General features: G+C 50.4%; 1 protein-coding gene across 2 annotated transcripts in view; it reads left to right on the top strand.

The window, feature by feature from the left end:
* The window catches only part of Cfap77 (cilia and flagella associated protein 77), a 122,739-nt gene that overhangs the window by 55,655 nt on the left and 48,911 nt on the right, over positions 1-18,173 (top strand). For both annotated transcript variants that reach the window (NM_001127563.1, XM_087653769.1), the window contains 2 exon segments: positions 11,903-12,002; positions 12,977-13,202. In NM_001127563.1, the coding sequence (NP_001121035.1) occupies positions 11,903-12,002; positions 12,977-13,202 (326 nt within the window).

The raw sequence follows: 18,173 nt of genomic DNA, 5'->3' as shown, positions 1-18,173 counted from the left end.
CCGAGTCTGGCCATAGGGGTATGGCTGCTGAGCTGCTGGCCTCAGACATTCCTATGAGCTGATCTGAGCAGGGCACTTGCTCATTGCCTCCCTATATCCCAATTGCCTCTTTCCAGAGCTTCCTACTCCTCCTGAGAGAGAAGTTTCTGGAAGTTCATTCCCCAAGAAATAGACGGCCTCACAGGAGCAACTGGGCCCTCCTCATAATCTGAAGTGACAGCTAGCCATTTTCATTACTTAAAAAAATAAAAAGGCACTCAGACCCTTGGTGAAAGTTCCTTCCCATCTCCCAGTTAGCCTCTGTGCCCCCTCATCCACCTAAACCTGCTGCTGAGTTACGGTCCCCCAGAGGCTGTGGCTCTGGGTGGATGCACTCTCCCAGCCGCCGCCTTCTCCGAGTGTAATCAAGCATCGAGCTAAGTAGCAAATAAATCTCCCCATCTCATAAGCTGCACAGCGAGATCATGTAAATGCAAATGAAAGACCTGATTTCAAGCTGTCGACAGGGAGGGGAGACAGCACCAGGGCTCTGTCACCGTGACCGCCTCACTGGGCGAGGGCCATACATCAGACACAAGCTCTGAGCTGGGGGCTCACAGAGGGAGGCCGGCTGCCCGGGAGCAGAGAGCAGCCAGGTGGGCAGGTGGTGGGGTCCACGCGGCCCAGGGCCATGAGAAACAGGCACGGGTTTGAAGGCTTGCTGGTCAAGCCTTAGGGGTCTAGAACAGTAGTGTGCCTGCTGCCCTGGACCTGGGCTGGAGAGGCACTGTGGAGGTCTTAGCAGCTATTCCTGTGGGAAGGCAACCGATGCTCACTGAGCATGCCTGCTGGGCTCGGTCTAGGGACGCCTCTGCTCAAGAGGCTTGGTGGATGAGGAAATGGGGGAGGCGCAGACAACTCCAGGGACATGGAACCCACTCCAGCCACCTCAGTCCCTTGGCTGCAGTGTGTTGAAACTAGCGTCTCCGGGCTCTATATACCTGGGCTCAAGTATATATTTTAAATATACTATATGAAGTAATGATATATATATATATATATATATATATATATATATCAACCAACTCTGCTTTTTGTCCTTTTTAAAAAAAAAGTTATTTCAAGAGAATGTCATGCAGAACAGGTAGGACTTAAAGCCCTAGTCCTCCTCTATGTCCTCAGTGCTGGGGTCATGTAGCCTGGTTTCCTGAGGTGCTGCGGAGAAGGCCAGGGCCTGGTGCATGTCAGGCAAGCCTCTTCCAACGGAGCTGACTGCTTTTAAGTGAAAAAAGTGACATCTCCGAGCCCCGCCCCCAAGTGCCGTCTCGAACCACACACCCTCACGCTGCACTTTGTGCATCTCTGTTCCTCCCTGGATTCTTTTTGAAAGCATTAAAAAAAAAAAAAAAAAAAAAAAACAACCCAAACAAACAAACCAAAACCCATGTCTGGATGGTGGTGATATGTGTACGATGTTGAGTCCTGCTGAGTCTTTTCTTCCCATTTGATGTTATTTTACACGCCTTTGATCATATGTGGATGTGTTCTTCCGGTGTGTCGCTTATGGGATCATTATGCAATGTTCAGACAAGCTCACAGCTCAAAGCCCGGGCTGCCTGGGTCCTTTGATGCATAATGCGCCTCACTTCCCGTGATTGTTTATCTGAGGCTCTCATTATGGAAATAAATAAATATCCCTATGCTAATAGCGATCACAATTTGCATTTATATTGTGCTCTTCATTGGAAGATCTTAAGTTGTTTTACAGTAATGAACTACCCTGAGCACAGGCGCGGGATACGTGCGTGCATGTGTATGTCGAAGTGAGGCGGTGTGCAGATATTTATTTAATAACTACTGGGCAATAACTGGGATTTCACCTCCCTGGGTTCTAATAGGATGCAGGGTAGCGAGCGAGGGGAGGCTTTACCATAGCAGACCCAGCATCTGTTTTGTTCAGATGCTGGCTGGGGAGTTAACAGGTTATATTGTGCGTAGTGCTCTGGATGCGTGCGGAGAGTGGCTGATGCCTCAGGGGCGTTGCTCTTGTGGGATGGACTTCTAAGGTGAGTCTGGAACCCAGGCATCCAGCTCCCTGGCACAAAACCTGCCATTTTGGAAAATGAACACATCTCCCCATCCGTCCGGAGCAAGTTCAGTTTGGACCACCCAAGTCCAACGCTGGCCAACAGTACCGTTTTCACACACTTGACTGGAAATGAATGTTCACTAAGGATATAAATGGGTTTTGGGTGAGAGGCGATTCTACTTTGGCTTCAAGGCTCAGCCACTTCTCCCGCACCAGCCTGGGGGAAAGGCCATGGTTCTCACTGGACCGCCAGCCTCAGGCGGTTTCAGGGCAGCAGACCCACCCTTATTGGGAGTGTGTTTTAGAGCTCCAGTCTTTCTGTTGGGGAGTTGGAAGGAGCCGCTGTTGTAGAAGGAACTGGGAGAATCCCAGGACCCCTGGGACGAGGAGAAAGATGGTTTTAATTAAAGCAGAGAGGACAGGACTAAGGCGGAGGGGATGACATGTTAATAAGGCTTAATGAAGCTGTCTGCTGATGGGGACAGCTGTCACCCAGAGCTGTATTCCAGCCAAGCCACTCAGTGACAGAGGAAACTCCAGGAGAGAGTGCTTTGAAGGAGGCTGGGGAGGCAGGGTGGCCAGGAGCTGGGATTCTCCTCTCTGGAGTTTAGCGCGCGCACACACACACACACACACACACACACACACACACACACACCCCCCAAGATGAGGGAATCAGGTTAGGGAGCCATACTTAAGTGGCTTCCAATAGCTCCCAATTCCCTGATTGCAAAACCGAGCCGTGCCTCTTGCAGACCTGAAGGACTTGGGTGAGGTAGGTGTCTTAAGAATCAGCTATAAAAACGAGGAATGCAGGGATTTGAAGGCTAGTAAGACTTTATTAGCTTTTTCCCTTCTGGAGGCACTGTCTCCCATCTGTCCATGGGAATGATGTTGGGCTAAGCACAGAGGCTTGGCCTTAACCCATCTGTTTGCTCCTGGAATGGACCAGATAGACAGATTCTGCTTTATTTCTTTTTAAGATTTTACTTTCATTTTTGTGTATGTGTGTCTATGTGTGAGTGTTTGCTACATTTATGCAGTGCTCTGGGAGGCCATAGGAGAACAACAGATCCTATATAGTTACCCCTGCAGGTAGTTGTGTGCTGGGAACTGAACCCAGGACCTGTGACAGAGCAGTGAGCTCTAAGCACTGAGCCGTCTCTCCAGTCCCTAGTACAGACTTCTTTAAGGTTCAGTTTACCCATCTGTAAAATGGGAAAGAAAAGCAACCCCTCATAAGGAATTCTGTGAGATCAGGGAGAAGGACAAGAAGTTTGGCATAGTGTCACAAAGGGACGTGCCTGGGTGCCATGCCTGCCTCGCATACAGGTTTATTTAGAAAACCCGTATTCTTTGTATATTTGGCTTTTTGAGTTTCTCTGTGCAGCCCTGGCTGTCCTGGACCTAGCTCTGTAGACCAGGTTGGCCTCGAACTCAGAGATCCACCTGCGGCTGTTGGAATTAAAAGTGTGAGCCACCACTGCCTGGCCCCTAAATGTTTATTCTTTCCTCTGTTTCTTCCTTCACTAGAGTCAGCATAGTGGTTTTTGTCTGGGGAGGGTGTTCCCAACATCCCACCGTGCTGCCTGGCCCAGGACCTTTTCATAGACCACCCTGATCACTGGTCCAGAGACCTGTTTTGCAAGCCACCATCTCTTGTCACGAGATGAGAGGCAGGCTGCTCGGGGACCCACGTGACCCATTGTAGCTGAGACCTGTGCCGTAGTGACATCAGCTCCACAGATGTCAGAGTGGGGTTGCCATGGAAGAGCAGGTGACCACCAGGGCCACCTGAGTTTCCTTGCAGCACAGTGGCAGCTGGCCTCAGACACCTGTCATGGCTTGTTTGTCCTAGTCTAGAATTCAGGGTCAGGAGCTCCCTGAGCACACACGTGCCACACAGCCTGGGAGGGGCCCAGAGTCCCCTCTGTCTTTTCTCCCCCGCCTCTGGATAGCTCCTTCTGCGTCCAGGAAGCACCTTATTTACTGGGCTCCCCACCCTTGTTGGACACCTGCTGGATACAGTTTGAAATACTCTTCCTGACTGCTTCACCAGACTCAGTGAGACATCTTGTGTCCAGCTGGCCTAAGCTCTGTTCTCTGAAGTGGCTGCCACTTCTACAGCTCTCCTCACTAGTCCACTTACAGGACAGTAGCCACAACCTGGGCGTCTCCCAGTATGTGGCGGTGTTCTAGTGAGGAGGCAGGCACATAGAAAAGTCACAGGCTCGGCTACTTGCAGGAGCAGACCCCACCGGGTCACCCACTCCTGGGCCGACTTTGCCCATCACTGAATCTGAGATGAAAGGGTACTGAGGACTGGGCTCGAATTCTGCCTTGGCCTTTCATTGATTCTGAGCGGGCAAAGGCAGACTGCTCTCCTGATTCTGTCCTCACCTTCAGTACGGTAGCAGGGTGGCCCTCCAGCATCGTGGGGGAACATCGTGTTGCAATGATAGGTCAGGAGAGCCAGGGCACACAGCTGTCCTGGGCTGTTCGTTAGTGTCCTGTGGGACAAGCATAGGCTCACAGCTTTTCTAGAGACTCGGAGGTACCATGCCTTCACCCAAAGGAGCTGCCCCAGTGACTTCCCAAGGATGCCAGGTACTGGGGACAGATGGCATAGAGGAGATGGTAGAGGAGAACTCCCAGGTCCCCACATAGGCTGGTGCTCCACACAAGGCACAGGGCTGTTCTCAGCTGTGATGGCTTTAGGCTCCAGAGGGCCGTTAGGTCAGCACAGTTTGCTGCACACTGGCTGTGATCTTCAGGAAGGGCAGAAGCGGCTTGCTCTGGGAAAGTCTGAGGTAGGGAGGAAGCTGCACCCTGAGACTGCAGGATGGATCTCCTCGAGTGTGCCACTGATTTCCTTTGCTGGTTGCCTATACAGTATCCTGTGGGAAGAGGGTGCCTATACTCCCATGGAAGGACCGCAGCAGACAGGAAGTTAACATGAAGGCTGGATCAAAGGTCATAGTGACCTATGCCCCAGAGCCCCTGCAGCTTTCACCCTCAGCCCCCACTCATTCTCTGTTGGCTAGCGTGCTGTCAACTTGACACAAGCTGGAGCCACCTGGGAGGGGAACCTCAACTGAGAAAATGCTCCCATCGGATTGGCCCATAGACAGTTGGGTGGAACGTTTTCTTGGCTGATGGTTGGTGTGGGAGTGCTCAGCTCACTGTGGGTAGTATGATTCCTCAGGGCGGGGGATTCTGAGTTCTCTAAGTAAGCACCCCAGGCGTGTTGGCTGTCAATCCCAGTACTTGGAAGGCAGGTGGGTCTCTGTGGGTTAGAGGCCAGCCTGGGCTATGTAGAGAGACCCTGTCTCAACAAAACAAGAAACAAAAACCAAAATGGGGTGGAGGCGGGGGGTTGGCAAACTGAGCAAGCCACAAGGAACAAGGCAGTAAATGGGGTTCTTCCTTAGCCCCTGCTTCACCTCCTGCCGTGAGTTCCAGCCTCAGCTCCCCTTCTTTAATGACTATATCTATAAGCTGAAATAAACCCTTTCTGACCCACGACATTGCTTCTGGCCACAGTGTTTTAACATAGAATAGAAAACAAACTAAAACAGCCCTGGTACCAGAGACGGGTTGTGGTAGCATCTCGGTTTCCTATGTGAGGACGGCATTGAGTTCAGTTCTGACTTCTTCTGGCTCAGGCAGGACAGTTGCTACCACCAGTGTTTAATTCTCTGGGTTTCTCCACTGGCCTCACCACTGGCCTCTGGAGACAGCTCTTATATAAAATGATTAACCATGTCTCTGACCACTGCCCACAAGCTCAAGGCGTGTGTGTGTGTATTGACTCCTTTTCAAGTGTCCCTTGGGGAAGAAACTGGTTCTAGTTAAAAATGACTGCATGAGTCTGTGCGGTGACAGCTGCCCTCTGAGGGTTCTGGCACTGTCCTGAGCTGAACTTCATCAGATACAGATGTTTCAGGTGTGCACACACATACTTCTCCAGTGTTATGCTTGACCTCAAACCCTGAAAGCAACATCTAGAGGAGGTCTATACTGTCTATGGCTTCCCCATCATAATGGGGAGGGCACGGCATTGGGAGCATGAGGTGGCTGGTCACCTTGCACCTGCAGTCAGGAAGTTGAGTCAAGAGCCCAACTAGCTGTCTCCTTTATATTCAACTTGGGACTACAGCCCATTGGATGTTGCCACTCATGGCTAGAATCATGTCTCCTAGGTAATTATAAATCAGTCAAATTGACAGTGAGGATGAACCACTAGGGGTGTCCAGGACATAACAGTTGGATTATAGGCTAGACAAATGCTTGACTGTAACAGCTAATGCCAATTTCCCATGGCTGTACCAGTTTACAACCTCACAGATCATGAGTGCTCTGATTGCTTCAGACAGTGACAGTGCCATTGAACTTTTATGTTGTGCTTTTCAGAGGTTGAATACCTTGAGGTGTGGGCCTTAGCTACTCTGACATCTTTTAAATGAAGTACATATTTAAACCTTTTACTCATTTTTTTCCTAAAGAAGTGTTTTCCTTTTTATTGATTTGTGGATGCTCTTTATATAGGATGAATACAACAATAAGAATACAAATCACTCATCTCACTTTGTAGCCTCAGAAGTTTTAAGGTGGAACATTCCAAGCTTTCCTCATTGCCCTTGACTATCGTTATGTCTGTCCTCTCTGTAAGACAGTTCATGTCCTAAGAGCAAGGCCATGCAGCTGCTTTCATCTTGGAACCCCTGGCACAGGGCTCTCTGCAAAAAGGGAACAAGCTGAAGATCTGTGGAATAAACACAAGCAAACCGTGCCCCAAAGGTGATTCCTGATGGGACATGGAGACCGGGCTTCTACTGGCTGCCTGCCTCCTGCTGAAGATGTCCTCATTGTTCCTCTTGCAGTTGGAAGTACACCTGCTCGGAGGGAGGCAGGGCCTTTTATAGAGAAGCCATGTTTTAACTAACTTCCCCGGCAGTCCCTGGCGACACCAGCTTTCATACATATTTTTTTTTCTTTTCTTTTTTTTCGGAGCTGGGGACTGAACCCAGGGCCTTGCGCTTGCTAGGCAAGCGCTCTACCACTGAGCTAAATCCCCAACCCCACGACACCAGTTTTCAATCGAGAGGCTGGAGCTTCAGTTGTACCTCAAAGTGGGCTTTGTGGACAGGTATAAAACCAAACCACCCAGCCTCCGTGCCTACCTGGAGCCCAGAAGCCCTGCTCTTCAGGGAGAGAAATGGCTAGCTGCTTGTGGGAAGAACGGTGACTTTCAGGGAGGCCATTTCGCTGTATGCTGTGTCCACATTCACCTGGGACTGGGTGTTGGCAGACAGAACCATGGGGTTGGGTCTTGAGAGTCAGCCCCTCACAGTTGGATTTGTGCCCTCCTAGGGAACGAAGGGGAGCCCCTGGTCTGTATTCTCCATCGTGTGGGGCTTCGGGTGAAGGGAAGCCGTTCACTGACCAGGCAGACAGACCCTTCTCAGACCCGATGGGCTTCTGTCCAGATCTGAGACTTCCCAGCCTTACAACATCTAGAAAGAACCGATGATGTTCAAACCACTCAGTGCGGAGTGAGTTTGTTAGCACCGTGTTTACCACAGGCCTTGTTCATCCATGTTCTCACACAGTCCATGTTGCTAGCTTCTATTGCGTTGTTGGTTACTGGGGAAAACCAAACGTAACCTTTATTTATTTATTTATTTATTGGTTCTGTTTTTCGGAGCTGGGGACCGAACTCAGGGCCTTGTGCTTCCTAGGCAAGCGCTCTACCACTGAGCCAAATCCCCAACCCAAACGTAACCTTTAAATATATTATCCCATATTTCAAGTCACGTTAAGATCAACCAAATTATTTCACCCTCTTTAAATTTATTGTTCTAAAATGGTAAATGTTCTAATATGTGTTAAGGTGACTATTCAAACAGGGTGGAGAAAATAACTCAGTTGGTAAAGTGCTTGCCCTCCAAGCACAAGGACCCAGGATTCATGCAGAAAGCAAATGTGATTAGTGCATGTTTTGGACTCAAGTGCAGGGGAGGCAGAGGACAGCAGGAAGATCCCGGGCTCAACGTACACTGCAAGCTGCTGGCTCAGTGAGATTCTGTTGCAAAAAGCAAGCAAGGCAGAAAGAATTCTGAAGAATGACACCTAGGGTTGTCCTCTGACCTCTAAGCACACAAGCATACAAGCACACACACACACACACACACACACACACACACACACACACACACACACTTGTGGGCACCCTGGTCTACTACTCCCATAGGACACAGCCTCCAGGAGATGGGGTGGAGTTAGCCAAACATCAGGTGATCGCTGATTTAAGTACTTTCCTTCACGCCTCTCCCATGGCTTTGTTTGCAGTGTAATTATTGTACCATTCAGCTCCCCTGCTCTCAAAGCATGCTCAAAGCATGCAAGATGTCACACCCTCAGGATAACAGAGTCATACAGCTACCAACACCACCCCATAGAGCATTTTCCTCCTCCTAGAGAACTGTTCCTCAGTCAGCCACAGCATCCCTCACCCACCATCCAAGCCTGACCGGGAAGCCTCACACCTTCCTGTCTCTGCCAACAGCCTGCTCTGGGCATCCACATGATGGGCTGTCATGGCACGTGGCCCTGTGTGTCAGCTTTTGCAGAGTCATGCTGTGAAAGCCAACTTGTTGTGCTAGATATGGGCTTGTATGGGCTTTTGGGAGGGCCATGACCTTGAAGGGCGACAAGGACCCTGTCCGGACTGCCATTCCAGAGGCTTCTTCAAAGATACTTTTTATAGATTATTTATTTATTTTTATTATTATTAAATGTGGTATACACATTTAATCCCATCACTTGGGAGGCAGAGGCAGGCAGATTTTTGTGAATTCAAGGCAAGCTTTGTCTACATAGTGAGTTCTAGGGCCTCTCCCTGTCTCTCTGTCTCTCTGTGTCTCTGTCTCTGTCTCTCTCTTTCCTCTGTCTGTCTCTGTCTCTCTGTCTATGTCTCTCTGTCTGTCTCTGTCTCTCTGTCTCTGTCTGTCTGTCTGTCTGTCTGTCTCTCTCTCTCTCTGTGTCTCCCTAAAAAACCAAAACCAAACCCCAAATATTTATTTTAATTTATTTGTTTGTGTTTGGGTATGTGCACATGAAATGCAGTGCTCATGGAGGCCAGAAGGGGGCACCAGATGCCCTAGAGCTGGAATTACAAACAGTTGCAAGTCTCCTAGGTGAGTTGGACTCCTAGGAGGGTAGTACCCACTCTAAACACCCAGCCCTGAGGCACCTGTTACACACCTGCCACATGTCCCCAGGAGGAACATACTTAGTGACTGTGACCTGTGCAAGAGGGTCTAGAATGTGTGTCCCTGGCAAAGGAGCAGGGCCCTTCCAAGTCCAGTGAGTGGGACAGGATGGAAGAATGACATTCAGGAGTGGGGGCTGTGGAGCAGTTGGTAGAGCCCTTGCCTAGCGTGCACAAAGCCTTGGGTTTCACCCCCCAGCACCACATAAACTGGGCAGGGCAACCCAAGCCTGGAATCCAAGCATTTGGGAGGTGGAGACAGGGGGATCAGAAATTCAGGATCACCCTTGGTTTAGTGAGCTCCATCTAAGGTTACATCAGACCCCAGCTCAGAAAAATACGAACACTCAGATGAGGGAGGGGAAAGAGGGTGTGGCAGCAGAGTCAGGGCTTGCGGGGTAACGGGCAGGCCAGGGGTGTAGGAGGTGAAACTGGGGTGCCTGCCGATCCTTCAGCCAGAAAGCCGCATGGCCCTGACATTTCCTCAGCCCATGGGCAGAAGACAGAAAGCTGGAGCTCCCAATGAGACTCTCCCCTCTTACCATGGCCATATGCAACTTCCCTCTCCCCATCTGAAAAGTGGGGGTGACGAACCCTGATCCCTAGATCAGTGGTTCTCAACCTTCTTAATGTAGCGACCCTTTAATACAGTTTCCCATAAAATTATTTGTGTTGCTACTTCATAACTGTAATTTTGCTACTGCTATAAGTCGTAATGTAAATATGTGATATTCAGGATATCTGGTTTTTGGCCCCTGTGAAAGAGTTGTTTGACATCTAAAGGAGTCATGACCCACAGGTTGAGAACCACCGAACCTGATGATTCTAAGAGATGAATGAGAAAAGGCATGGACAGAACCACAGGAGATTGGTCATGTAGTAAGAAGAAGGCATGGGATGCTCTGGGTGCCAGGCAGGGCAGCGCCTCCAGCCAAGGGGAACTTTAGTTCTAGAGAGGTGTAGAGATTAAGAAACAGCCCAATCTTGGGTGTAAGAAACAGCACAGAATGGTCCATTGCAAGATAGAACTGTCTTGTCAGCTTGGGCCCACCTAGAGAAAAACTGAAAACAGTGAGCCCTCGGAGACACCTGCTGGTTTGGCTATCCTCACTCAACTAAAAGTTTAGCGTCAAGAATGAACAGCCAAGTTGGCTTAACAATCTACAGACCCAACAAAGTTCATATAGCTGAAAAGCTTTAAAATAAGAAGAGTGTAAAAAAGGTAGAGATGACTCCATGCAGGGTCCGTTGAGAAGAGATAAACCTGCAACAATCAGATAGCTCAGCAGGTAAATGGCGTGTTGGCTGCCAAGCCTGCCTACCTGAGTTCAGGTCCCAGAACTCACGTGGAAGGAGTGGAGTCCCACAAGCTGCCTTCTGTGTGGGTTAGTTTTATGTCAGCTTGACAGAAGCTATACCCATGGAGAGGGAACCTCAGTTGAGAGAATGCCTCCATAGGATCAGGCTACAGGCAAGCCTCTAGGGCATTTTCTTAATTAGTGGTTGATGGGGGGGGGGCGGCGCCTGTTATAAGTGATGCCAACTGTGGGCTGGTGGTCCTCGGTTCTACATGAAAGCAGACTGAGCAAGTCATGAGGAGGGAGTAAGCCAGTAAGTAGCACCCCTCCACGGCCTGCTTCTGTATCAGTTCCTGCCTCCAAGTTCCTGCCCTGATTAATTGAGTTCCTGTCCCGACTTCTTTCCACGATGGACTATGATGTAGAAGTGTAAGCCAAATAAGCCTTTTCCACCCCAACTTGCTTTTGGTCATGGTGGGTGTTTCCTCATACAGTAACCCTGACGAAGCTCCCCTCTGACTGCCATCCCCACCCCTGCAATAAATAAATGTTAAAAAAGAAAGGAATGTAAGCAACAATGTGTAAGATTTTGGCCACCCCACCCCCACTGCCACCCCTGTACTCAGCCAACCGGGAAAAGGAAGAAGGGAGCAGCCCTCTGGGTTGTATGGCTGCCCTCCGTGCTTGAGGCATGCCCGCCACTGTCTGTGTTGGCACCCAACCTTGTAAGATCCTAAGAAAAAGTCCTCTGGCTTTCCCTGCCGTGAGTCTCCATTGCTCATTCCTGTGTGAGGGCCCTCGTTCCTCACATAGGCTAAATCTGCCTGTCCTGGACAGACTCCCCATCCCTTAGTGGTTGTGGGCGATTGCTCTATAAATAGGGGGATGTCTGTGGCTGATAATGATGACATCCCGGGAGTCGTGGAAGAGCTTTCTGCAGACCCAGAAGGTAGGACTCACTTTCCAGGTGCCAAGAGGGTGACAGGCGCCCTCCAGACACCGGTGCTGGCCCAGCAGGTGCAGTATTAGGCAGAGAAGCTGGCCCTCTCTCCTGCCACCTCCCTCTGTCTTCTTGAACGTATTTCCCAGTTCTAGGAGAGTGGGTCTGGACTCCCAGGGCCAGCCAGCTGCTCTGCCTATTTGTGACATGAGGTGCACAGGAAGCTTGTTTGCCAATGCACGGGAAAAGCCCTTATCACCTCTGCTGCTGGTGGAGACAACGCTCACTCCAGCGGTCTTACCCCAGCCCTCTCTCCCTAACAGGCAGAACTTGGCAAGCCCAGGGAGAGAAGCTGCAGCCTGCCTGGCGTCGACTTTAATTATGGACTCTACATCCAAGGGATAGATGGAGGGGTTCCTGAAGGTGAGTGGGTGTCCGTGGCAGCATTGTATTTGAGAGGTGGATTGGGGGCTCCCACCTTTCCCCACTCTCAGCCAGCTTCAATAAAGTCGCTTGACTGGGGCTGAGGGAAAATAAGAGGGAAAGACAATATCCTGGATCAAAAGTGGTAGGCCATGGCCAAAGGACACGGGGGAACCAGCGAAGATACCCTTCCCTGCCTCCTCTGGGGCTGCTCTCATTCTTTACCAAGAAGCAAGCACTGAACGCTCTCAGGGCCAACCCTGGAGGTCCGATGCAAGTCAACGCCAACTGGTTTGGTTCTTGTGATAAAGAATTCTGACAACAAAGCTGGTGCAGTGGCCCACACCTTTAATCCCAGCACTCAGGAGGCAGAGGCAGGAAGATCTCTAAGATCGAGGCCAGCCTAGTCTACAGAATGAGTTCTAGGACAGCCAGGGCTACACAGAGGAACCCTGTCTTGGGGGAAAACAAGTCTGACAACAAACAATTTAGGGAAGAACAGGGCTTACTTTGCTTATAATCCCAGGTGGCTGCAGGGGAGCCCCAGAGGCGGGCAGTAGATATAGCAAATCCTTTGTCAGGAGCAGGGAGAATGAATGTGTGCCTGCTTGCATGCTAACCTGTGCTCACCTCGATCTCTGCACTCTCTCGCAGCGCAGGACCCCCGTCTAAGGATGGTACCACCCACAGTAGACTGGGTCTTTCCACATCCACTCACTTAGTTAAGACAGCCCCCCACAGGCTAACCCCATGTAGACAATCCCTCCTTGAAATGAAGTTGACAGTGAAAGCTGACCCTCACAGGCCTCCTGTGGGGTCTCTGGGAGACCTATCCCTCCCTTCAGGTGGCTTGTTTGCAGGGCCAGGCATCAATGTCCCCTGCAGGAGGATGATGGGAGCCCGTACCCCCTTTAAAAGTTCCAGGTACCTTCTTCCCACTGACACCCACCCCTTGGTTGTCTCCTTGCCTGCAGCCATTGGGCACTGGAATGTGTTTAAGCAGCAACCCACCTGTCCCCATGAGCTGACCCGGAACTATATTGCCATGAACCGAGGGGCAGTCAAAGCTGGCCTGGTGACTGCCCGGGAAAACATGCTCTATCGTGAACTGAATGACATTCGAATCAATGACCAGGAAGACCGGCGACAGAAGGAGCCGCCCTCCATCCCTCCCAACATGACCTTTGGCATCCGTTCACGGTAAGGACTGGACCCACCTCCAACCTTCCCCGTGACTACCAGGGAGCTGGGGCCAGAAGCAGAGCATTGGAGGGGCCGAAGCCAAGTTGTAGTGGGAATAGCAGGAGATCGAACACTCGCCAGTGGTTTTTCCGATTCTGTAAGCATCTGTAAAGACCGGAATCTGCCCCCAGGAGTTCAAGGTCAAGGTGGTAGCATTCACCTGTAATCCCAGTACTTTGTAGGCAGGGGCAGGGTGGGAATTCATCATTCTTGCCAGCCTGGGCTACATAAGACCTGGTTTCAAAGCCAAACAAAACAAACGAAAAATGCCAACTGGGTCCAGAAAGAGGGCCCAGACAACCAAGAACCTGCCACAAAAGCACCAGGAATTAAGTGAACCATGACTAGCCAGGGGCTTGCCTCAGTTCTCATACCTGTACAGTGGGATCAAAGCTGTGACCTCTGCCTCCCCTCGCTAAGAGGTCCCAAGACTTAGCTTTGTTGAAGACCTTATTACGGGAGCTGCAAAGAGCAGGCCCTCAGTGTGTGTGAGTGGTGTGTTTGCTTAAGGTGACATGATTCAGAGTGTAGACCCAAGAGTGAGGTGATTGGGGGCAGGAAAGACCGACTCAGAGGTGCCTAAGAGCTCATGTTACCTTTACAAACGACCCAAGTTCAGTTCCCAGCACTTACATGGGGGCTCACAACCATGTGTACAGTTCTGGGAGACCTGATGCCACTTTTGGCCTCTGTGGGCTCTCCACACACGGTACACATGCATGCATGCAGGCAGGCGTACACACAGAAAATAAAAAACCTTTTTGTTTTGACTTTTCCATGATAAACTCGGTTATCAGTGTTGGCTTTGTGAGATGAAAAGTCTCCTGACCAGCAGATAAATGTAGAAAGTCTAACCTGTACCCCAGACGTATGGGTTACCCTGAGAGGAGCGCTCTCTGCCTCCATGTTCTCTAGAGCAAGAACACGAGCAGTCTGGGGCTCAATCATTCCCTTCAGACCAAGAGAACCCACCCGTCCCAGAGCACGGGGCCTGCTGGCTGCCCATCCAGCTTCCAGGTCCCACCCCTCCCTAGTTCTATGGACACAAACTGCCTCCATCTTTCCCTACCATCAGCCCACGTGCATGATGGGTACTCGTTTCATCCTGATTCCAGGGTGGGCCACGGGATCAAGCTTGACCATTTGGGAATGCCGATTCCCCTGCCCCCGCAGTTGGCTACACCAATCCCTCTTGGTTGGTTGTTGCTTCTTGGTTGGTGATAATCCTTTTTCCTCGTGCTTATCGTGGTAAAGTCAGGTAATATAGATCTATCACTTTAACCAGTGCGAGCGGGCACATGCCTGTCGCCATCGGCCAATAGCATTGTTTTCACACCTTCCCGACATGAAACTCACCCTCCCCGCAACACATACACACAACGCCCAACAGATCCTGGCAAAGAAGTTTCTGCTTAGGCCTCAGACACCTTCTGATGACATTCTTGGTCTTTGAGTTCTGTGTGTACCTTACTAAAGAATATTAGCTCAGATACAGGTAGACAATGAAACGCTGTCAAGGAGTCTTAGGATAGCCCAGGATAACCTGGCCCTGGGCCTGCATCATTCCCTCGGCAATCACTGAAAGTCTAGTCAACCAGCCTTTTAGAATGTTTATCACAGGTGCAGCCGTTTCTGGGAACTTCGGTTCACACCATCTCGCTGGGAAAAATGTTCTAGTTCTTCAGAGACCAGACCAGCAGGCCCTTTTCATTAGCTCACCCTTCTCCTACTAGAAATGCACTTCTGTCCATACAACCTTAAAACCTGGGACAGGGTAGCAACGTGGTAGCGACATGGTAGTGTCCTGGTAGTAATGCGGCAGCGATTAGTGACGTGTAGTGACATGGCAGTGATGTGGGCGTGCCCTGGCAGTAATGTGGTAGTGGTGAGACACACTGGAAAGTCGTTCTGCATTCCACTGGTCACCTGTGTTCCTGGATTGCCGCAGCCCAGCTTGGCAAAGGCAAGCCTCACCTTGTCCCTGCAGACCGTAGACATGATAGCCCATCCTGGGCTCCTCAAGACAGTTTGTTATCAGTCTAGGTCAGGAGTCGGCCTCAGGTACCAGTTCTGCCTCTGTCCTCAAGTCCCCAGAGGAGAGAACACTGGACAGGGAACCTGCTGGGGGGTTCAGCAGGGCTCAGTGAAGCACCAGCTATGTGACCCTCAGAGCTATCTTTATCTTCCTCCCATTCTTCCTCGTTTATATATGGGCTCCCAGCGTGTGATCTGTGTCTTGAGCTTTGACTGTCTCTTTCAGATGGGAATTCTCCTCCTAGGATATGGGGGTGGGGCGCGTACCTGTAACCTGGCTCTCTCTCCATCTATCCTTACACCTACACATCAATTTCATTTTCTTGCCGTTAGAACCTTCACTGGAGTCTACCAGGGGTCCTGTCGACCCCGTGGGAGGCCAGGGAGGGTTAACTCACCTTCCCAAATTCATACAAGCCGGAGCCTGGCCCAGATTCTTACCCTGGTAGACTTCTATTCTGAAACATTTAACATTAGAACAGGTATTAGCAATCACTTATGGAGTGCTCTTATTGAAAACGGGAGAAGTAGAAAGTTCAGAGAGGCGATGGGAGTACCCCAAGTCACACAGCACTGCTGTGAGCAGATGGGAGTCAAGTGGGCAGGCTCCTTATCTGAAGCGCATCCTTAGATTCCCCCCTCTATCTGATGTCGGAGTGGGGCACACACCCTGAACCTCTGGTCCCTGGGGGGCTTCAGGTTTCCATCCTTCCAGTCAGCTAGGCTCAAAAAAGGCATGCATTACCATCAGTTTTCAATATCAAAATTTTAAATTGCTATAAAATGGAGTGGCCCCAATTCCAGGGCGAGGACGTGATGAAGTGCTGGGCCGCATCTCCCGTGATGGTAAATGAGCTTTGCATATGCAAATTGAATGGATTTTAAAATGGTATTTAATGACAATTTCGTGGTCGACATTAACATTAATTGCACAGAAATGAAAATGTGGCATTAGGTTGCTGTTAGCTGTGCGTATCGGGCCATAAAGCTCCATCTTTATCAGTGAGGCCCTTCCCGTGTGACAGGGCCACTCCACAAATTGCAGTCACAGGGCTTTTACGGATCAGAAATATCCCCCAGCCGGCCTGATCAGCATCAATTTCGCTTTATTTCTTCGTAAATGGAGGTTAAATGGCTTCGGGAAGGGCCTGGTGCTGCCGGGACACTGAGGTGAGCCCCTCTCCCTTCTGACTTAAATGCCTGGGAACAGTTAAAAACCCATCACCCCGCCCTGTAACGGGGGGCCGATTCCCTGGTGGTCCCACTTAACAAGCCTCTACCGTATTTATTTCTTTACTTTAAAAGCATGTTGAAAACCAAATCAGATTACACTGGACTGCCCAAGAATTGTTAGAGTGATTTAGTTCGATGAATAAATGATGAGGTAAATGGTCACCACCCACATACTTCCACAGACAATGTCTTAAAAACGAAGTCAACCCAGATACATGTAGTCGAGTGTGCCAAACCACAGTAAGCAGAAGAAATCCGGAGCGTGCGAAGACGCAATGCCGACTGGCCCCGGGGGTGCACCCCTCTTTGCCAGACACCCCACAAGCTCAGGTTCAGGCATCATCTTGTGCCAAGTGGGTGTCGGACCTGACTTTGGAACACCTCAGTCACTTTCTTGGTGGTGAAGTTTCAGCGTCTGAGCAGGCGAGGTGCCTCGAGCCCCCCAAAAGCAGAGCTCTGAGCAGGCATCTGGAAAACAGGGCCACATGACCATGGTCACGAGTGGAGGAGGGACAGGGGACAGGACAGAGAGGTTCCCTTGTCTTGTGTAATAATTTTTAAGAGGGCTAGAGAGATGGCTCAGTAGGCAGAGTAATTACTTACTAGGCAAGAGTACCTGGATCCCATGTAAAACTACCTGACGCCCTCCCACAGAGCCATGCGAGGTGGAGGTAGAAGGACACTGAGGCACTCCGGGCATGAGATGGAAGGTGATGTCCAACCCCTGAGGTCTTCTGATATGTACCCACATCTGTCTGTCTGTCTGTCTGTCTGTCTGCCTCTCTCTCTCTCTCTCTCTCTCTCTCTCTCTCTCTCACACACACACACACACACACACACACAAACACAGAATTTTAAAAGTTTGAATAGGTTGTCCCATTCAAAAGAAAGGGGTGGGGGAACTGCACATAAAGACTGGACTCCCTGTGCGTCTAGACCAATCAGAAGCCTGGGCAGCACTCTTGCCACCCACTGGCTGTGCTTCGTGCGGAATCCGTGTTCTCCATGTACCCAAGCTCATTAGACCGGCTTTTCAGGACTGTGTGTCCCGTTATCAGAGTTTACATCTACTGCTAGAGGCCAGCAGGAGCCTTACTATTTTTATTTATTATTTTTTAAGACAACACTGCATGTGTCCCAGGCTGGCCTAGAACTTGCTATGGAGCCAAGGATGGCTTTGAACTTCCGATCCTCCTGCCTTCACCCCACACCCAAGTGCTGACATCACAGCTGTTCCATCGTCTCTATTCCTGATCTCTTAATTCACTGTGATCCTTTCTTGTCCTTTGAAGGATCAATGATGCTCTGACCACTTAGACATCAAAGGCATTTGGCGTGCACACAGCTAACCCCTGCCTTTTTCTTCTGCAGCAGGGTCAGCCTGATGTAGGCCCTGAGAGGGAGGGCCAGGACTTATCTCAAGGAGGAATGTGAGGAGGGTTTATATAGGGTGTGCAGTCTCTGGTCAGACCGCTGTGAAGCCTTGGGAATGCCCCAGTCCTGCCTCCCTCTCCCAGGCCAGCGTTACAGGCTGGGTGGGGTTGTCAAGCATCATTGCCAGTACAGAAATCCACAACGCAGATCTCAGCACACGCTGTCACCCGAGGCCTGTACAGAGACATGTCTGGAGGCTAGAGATGTAGCTATTAAAGGCGTGCTTAA

This window comes from Rattus norvegicus, chromosome 3, assembly GCF_021556685.1.
Source record: "Rattus norvegicus strain SHRSP/BbbUtx chromosome 3, alternate assembly SHRSP_T2T, whole genome shotgun sequence".
Lineage (NCBI taxonomy): Eukaryota > Metazoa > Chordata > Mammalia > Rodentia > Muridae > Rattus > Rattus norvegicus.
Note: the sequence above shows the minus strand (reverse complement) of the source record. Positions and strands in the feature narration are given on the sequence as shown.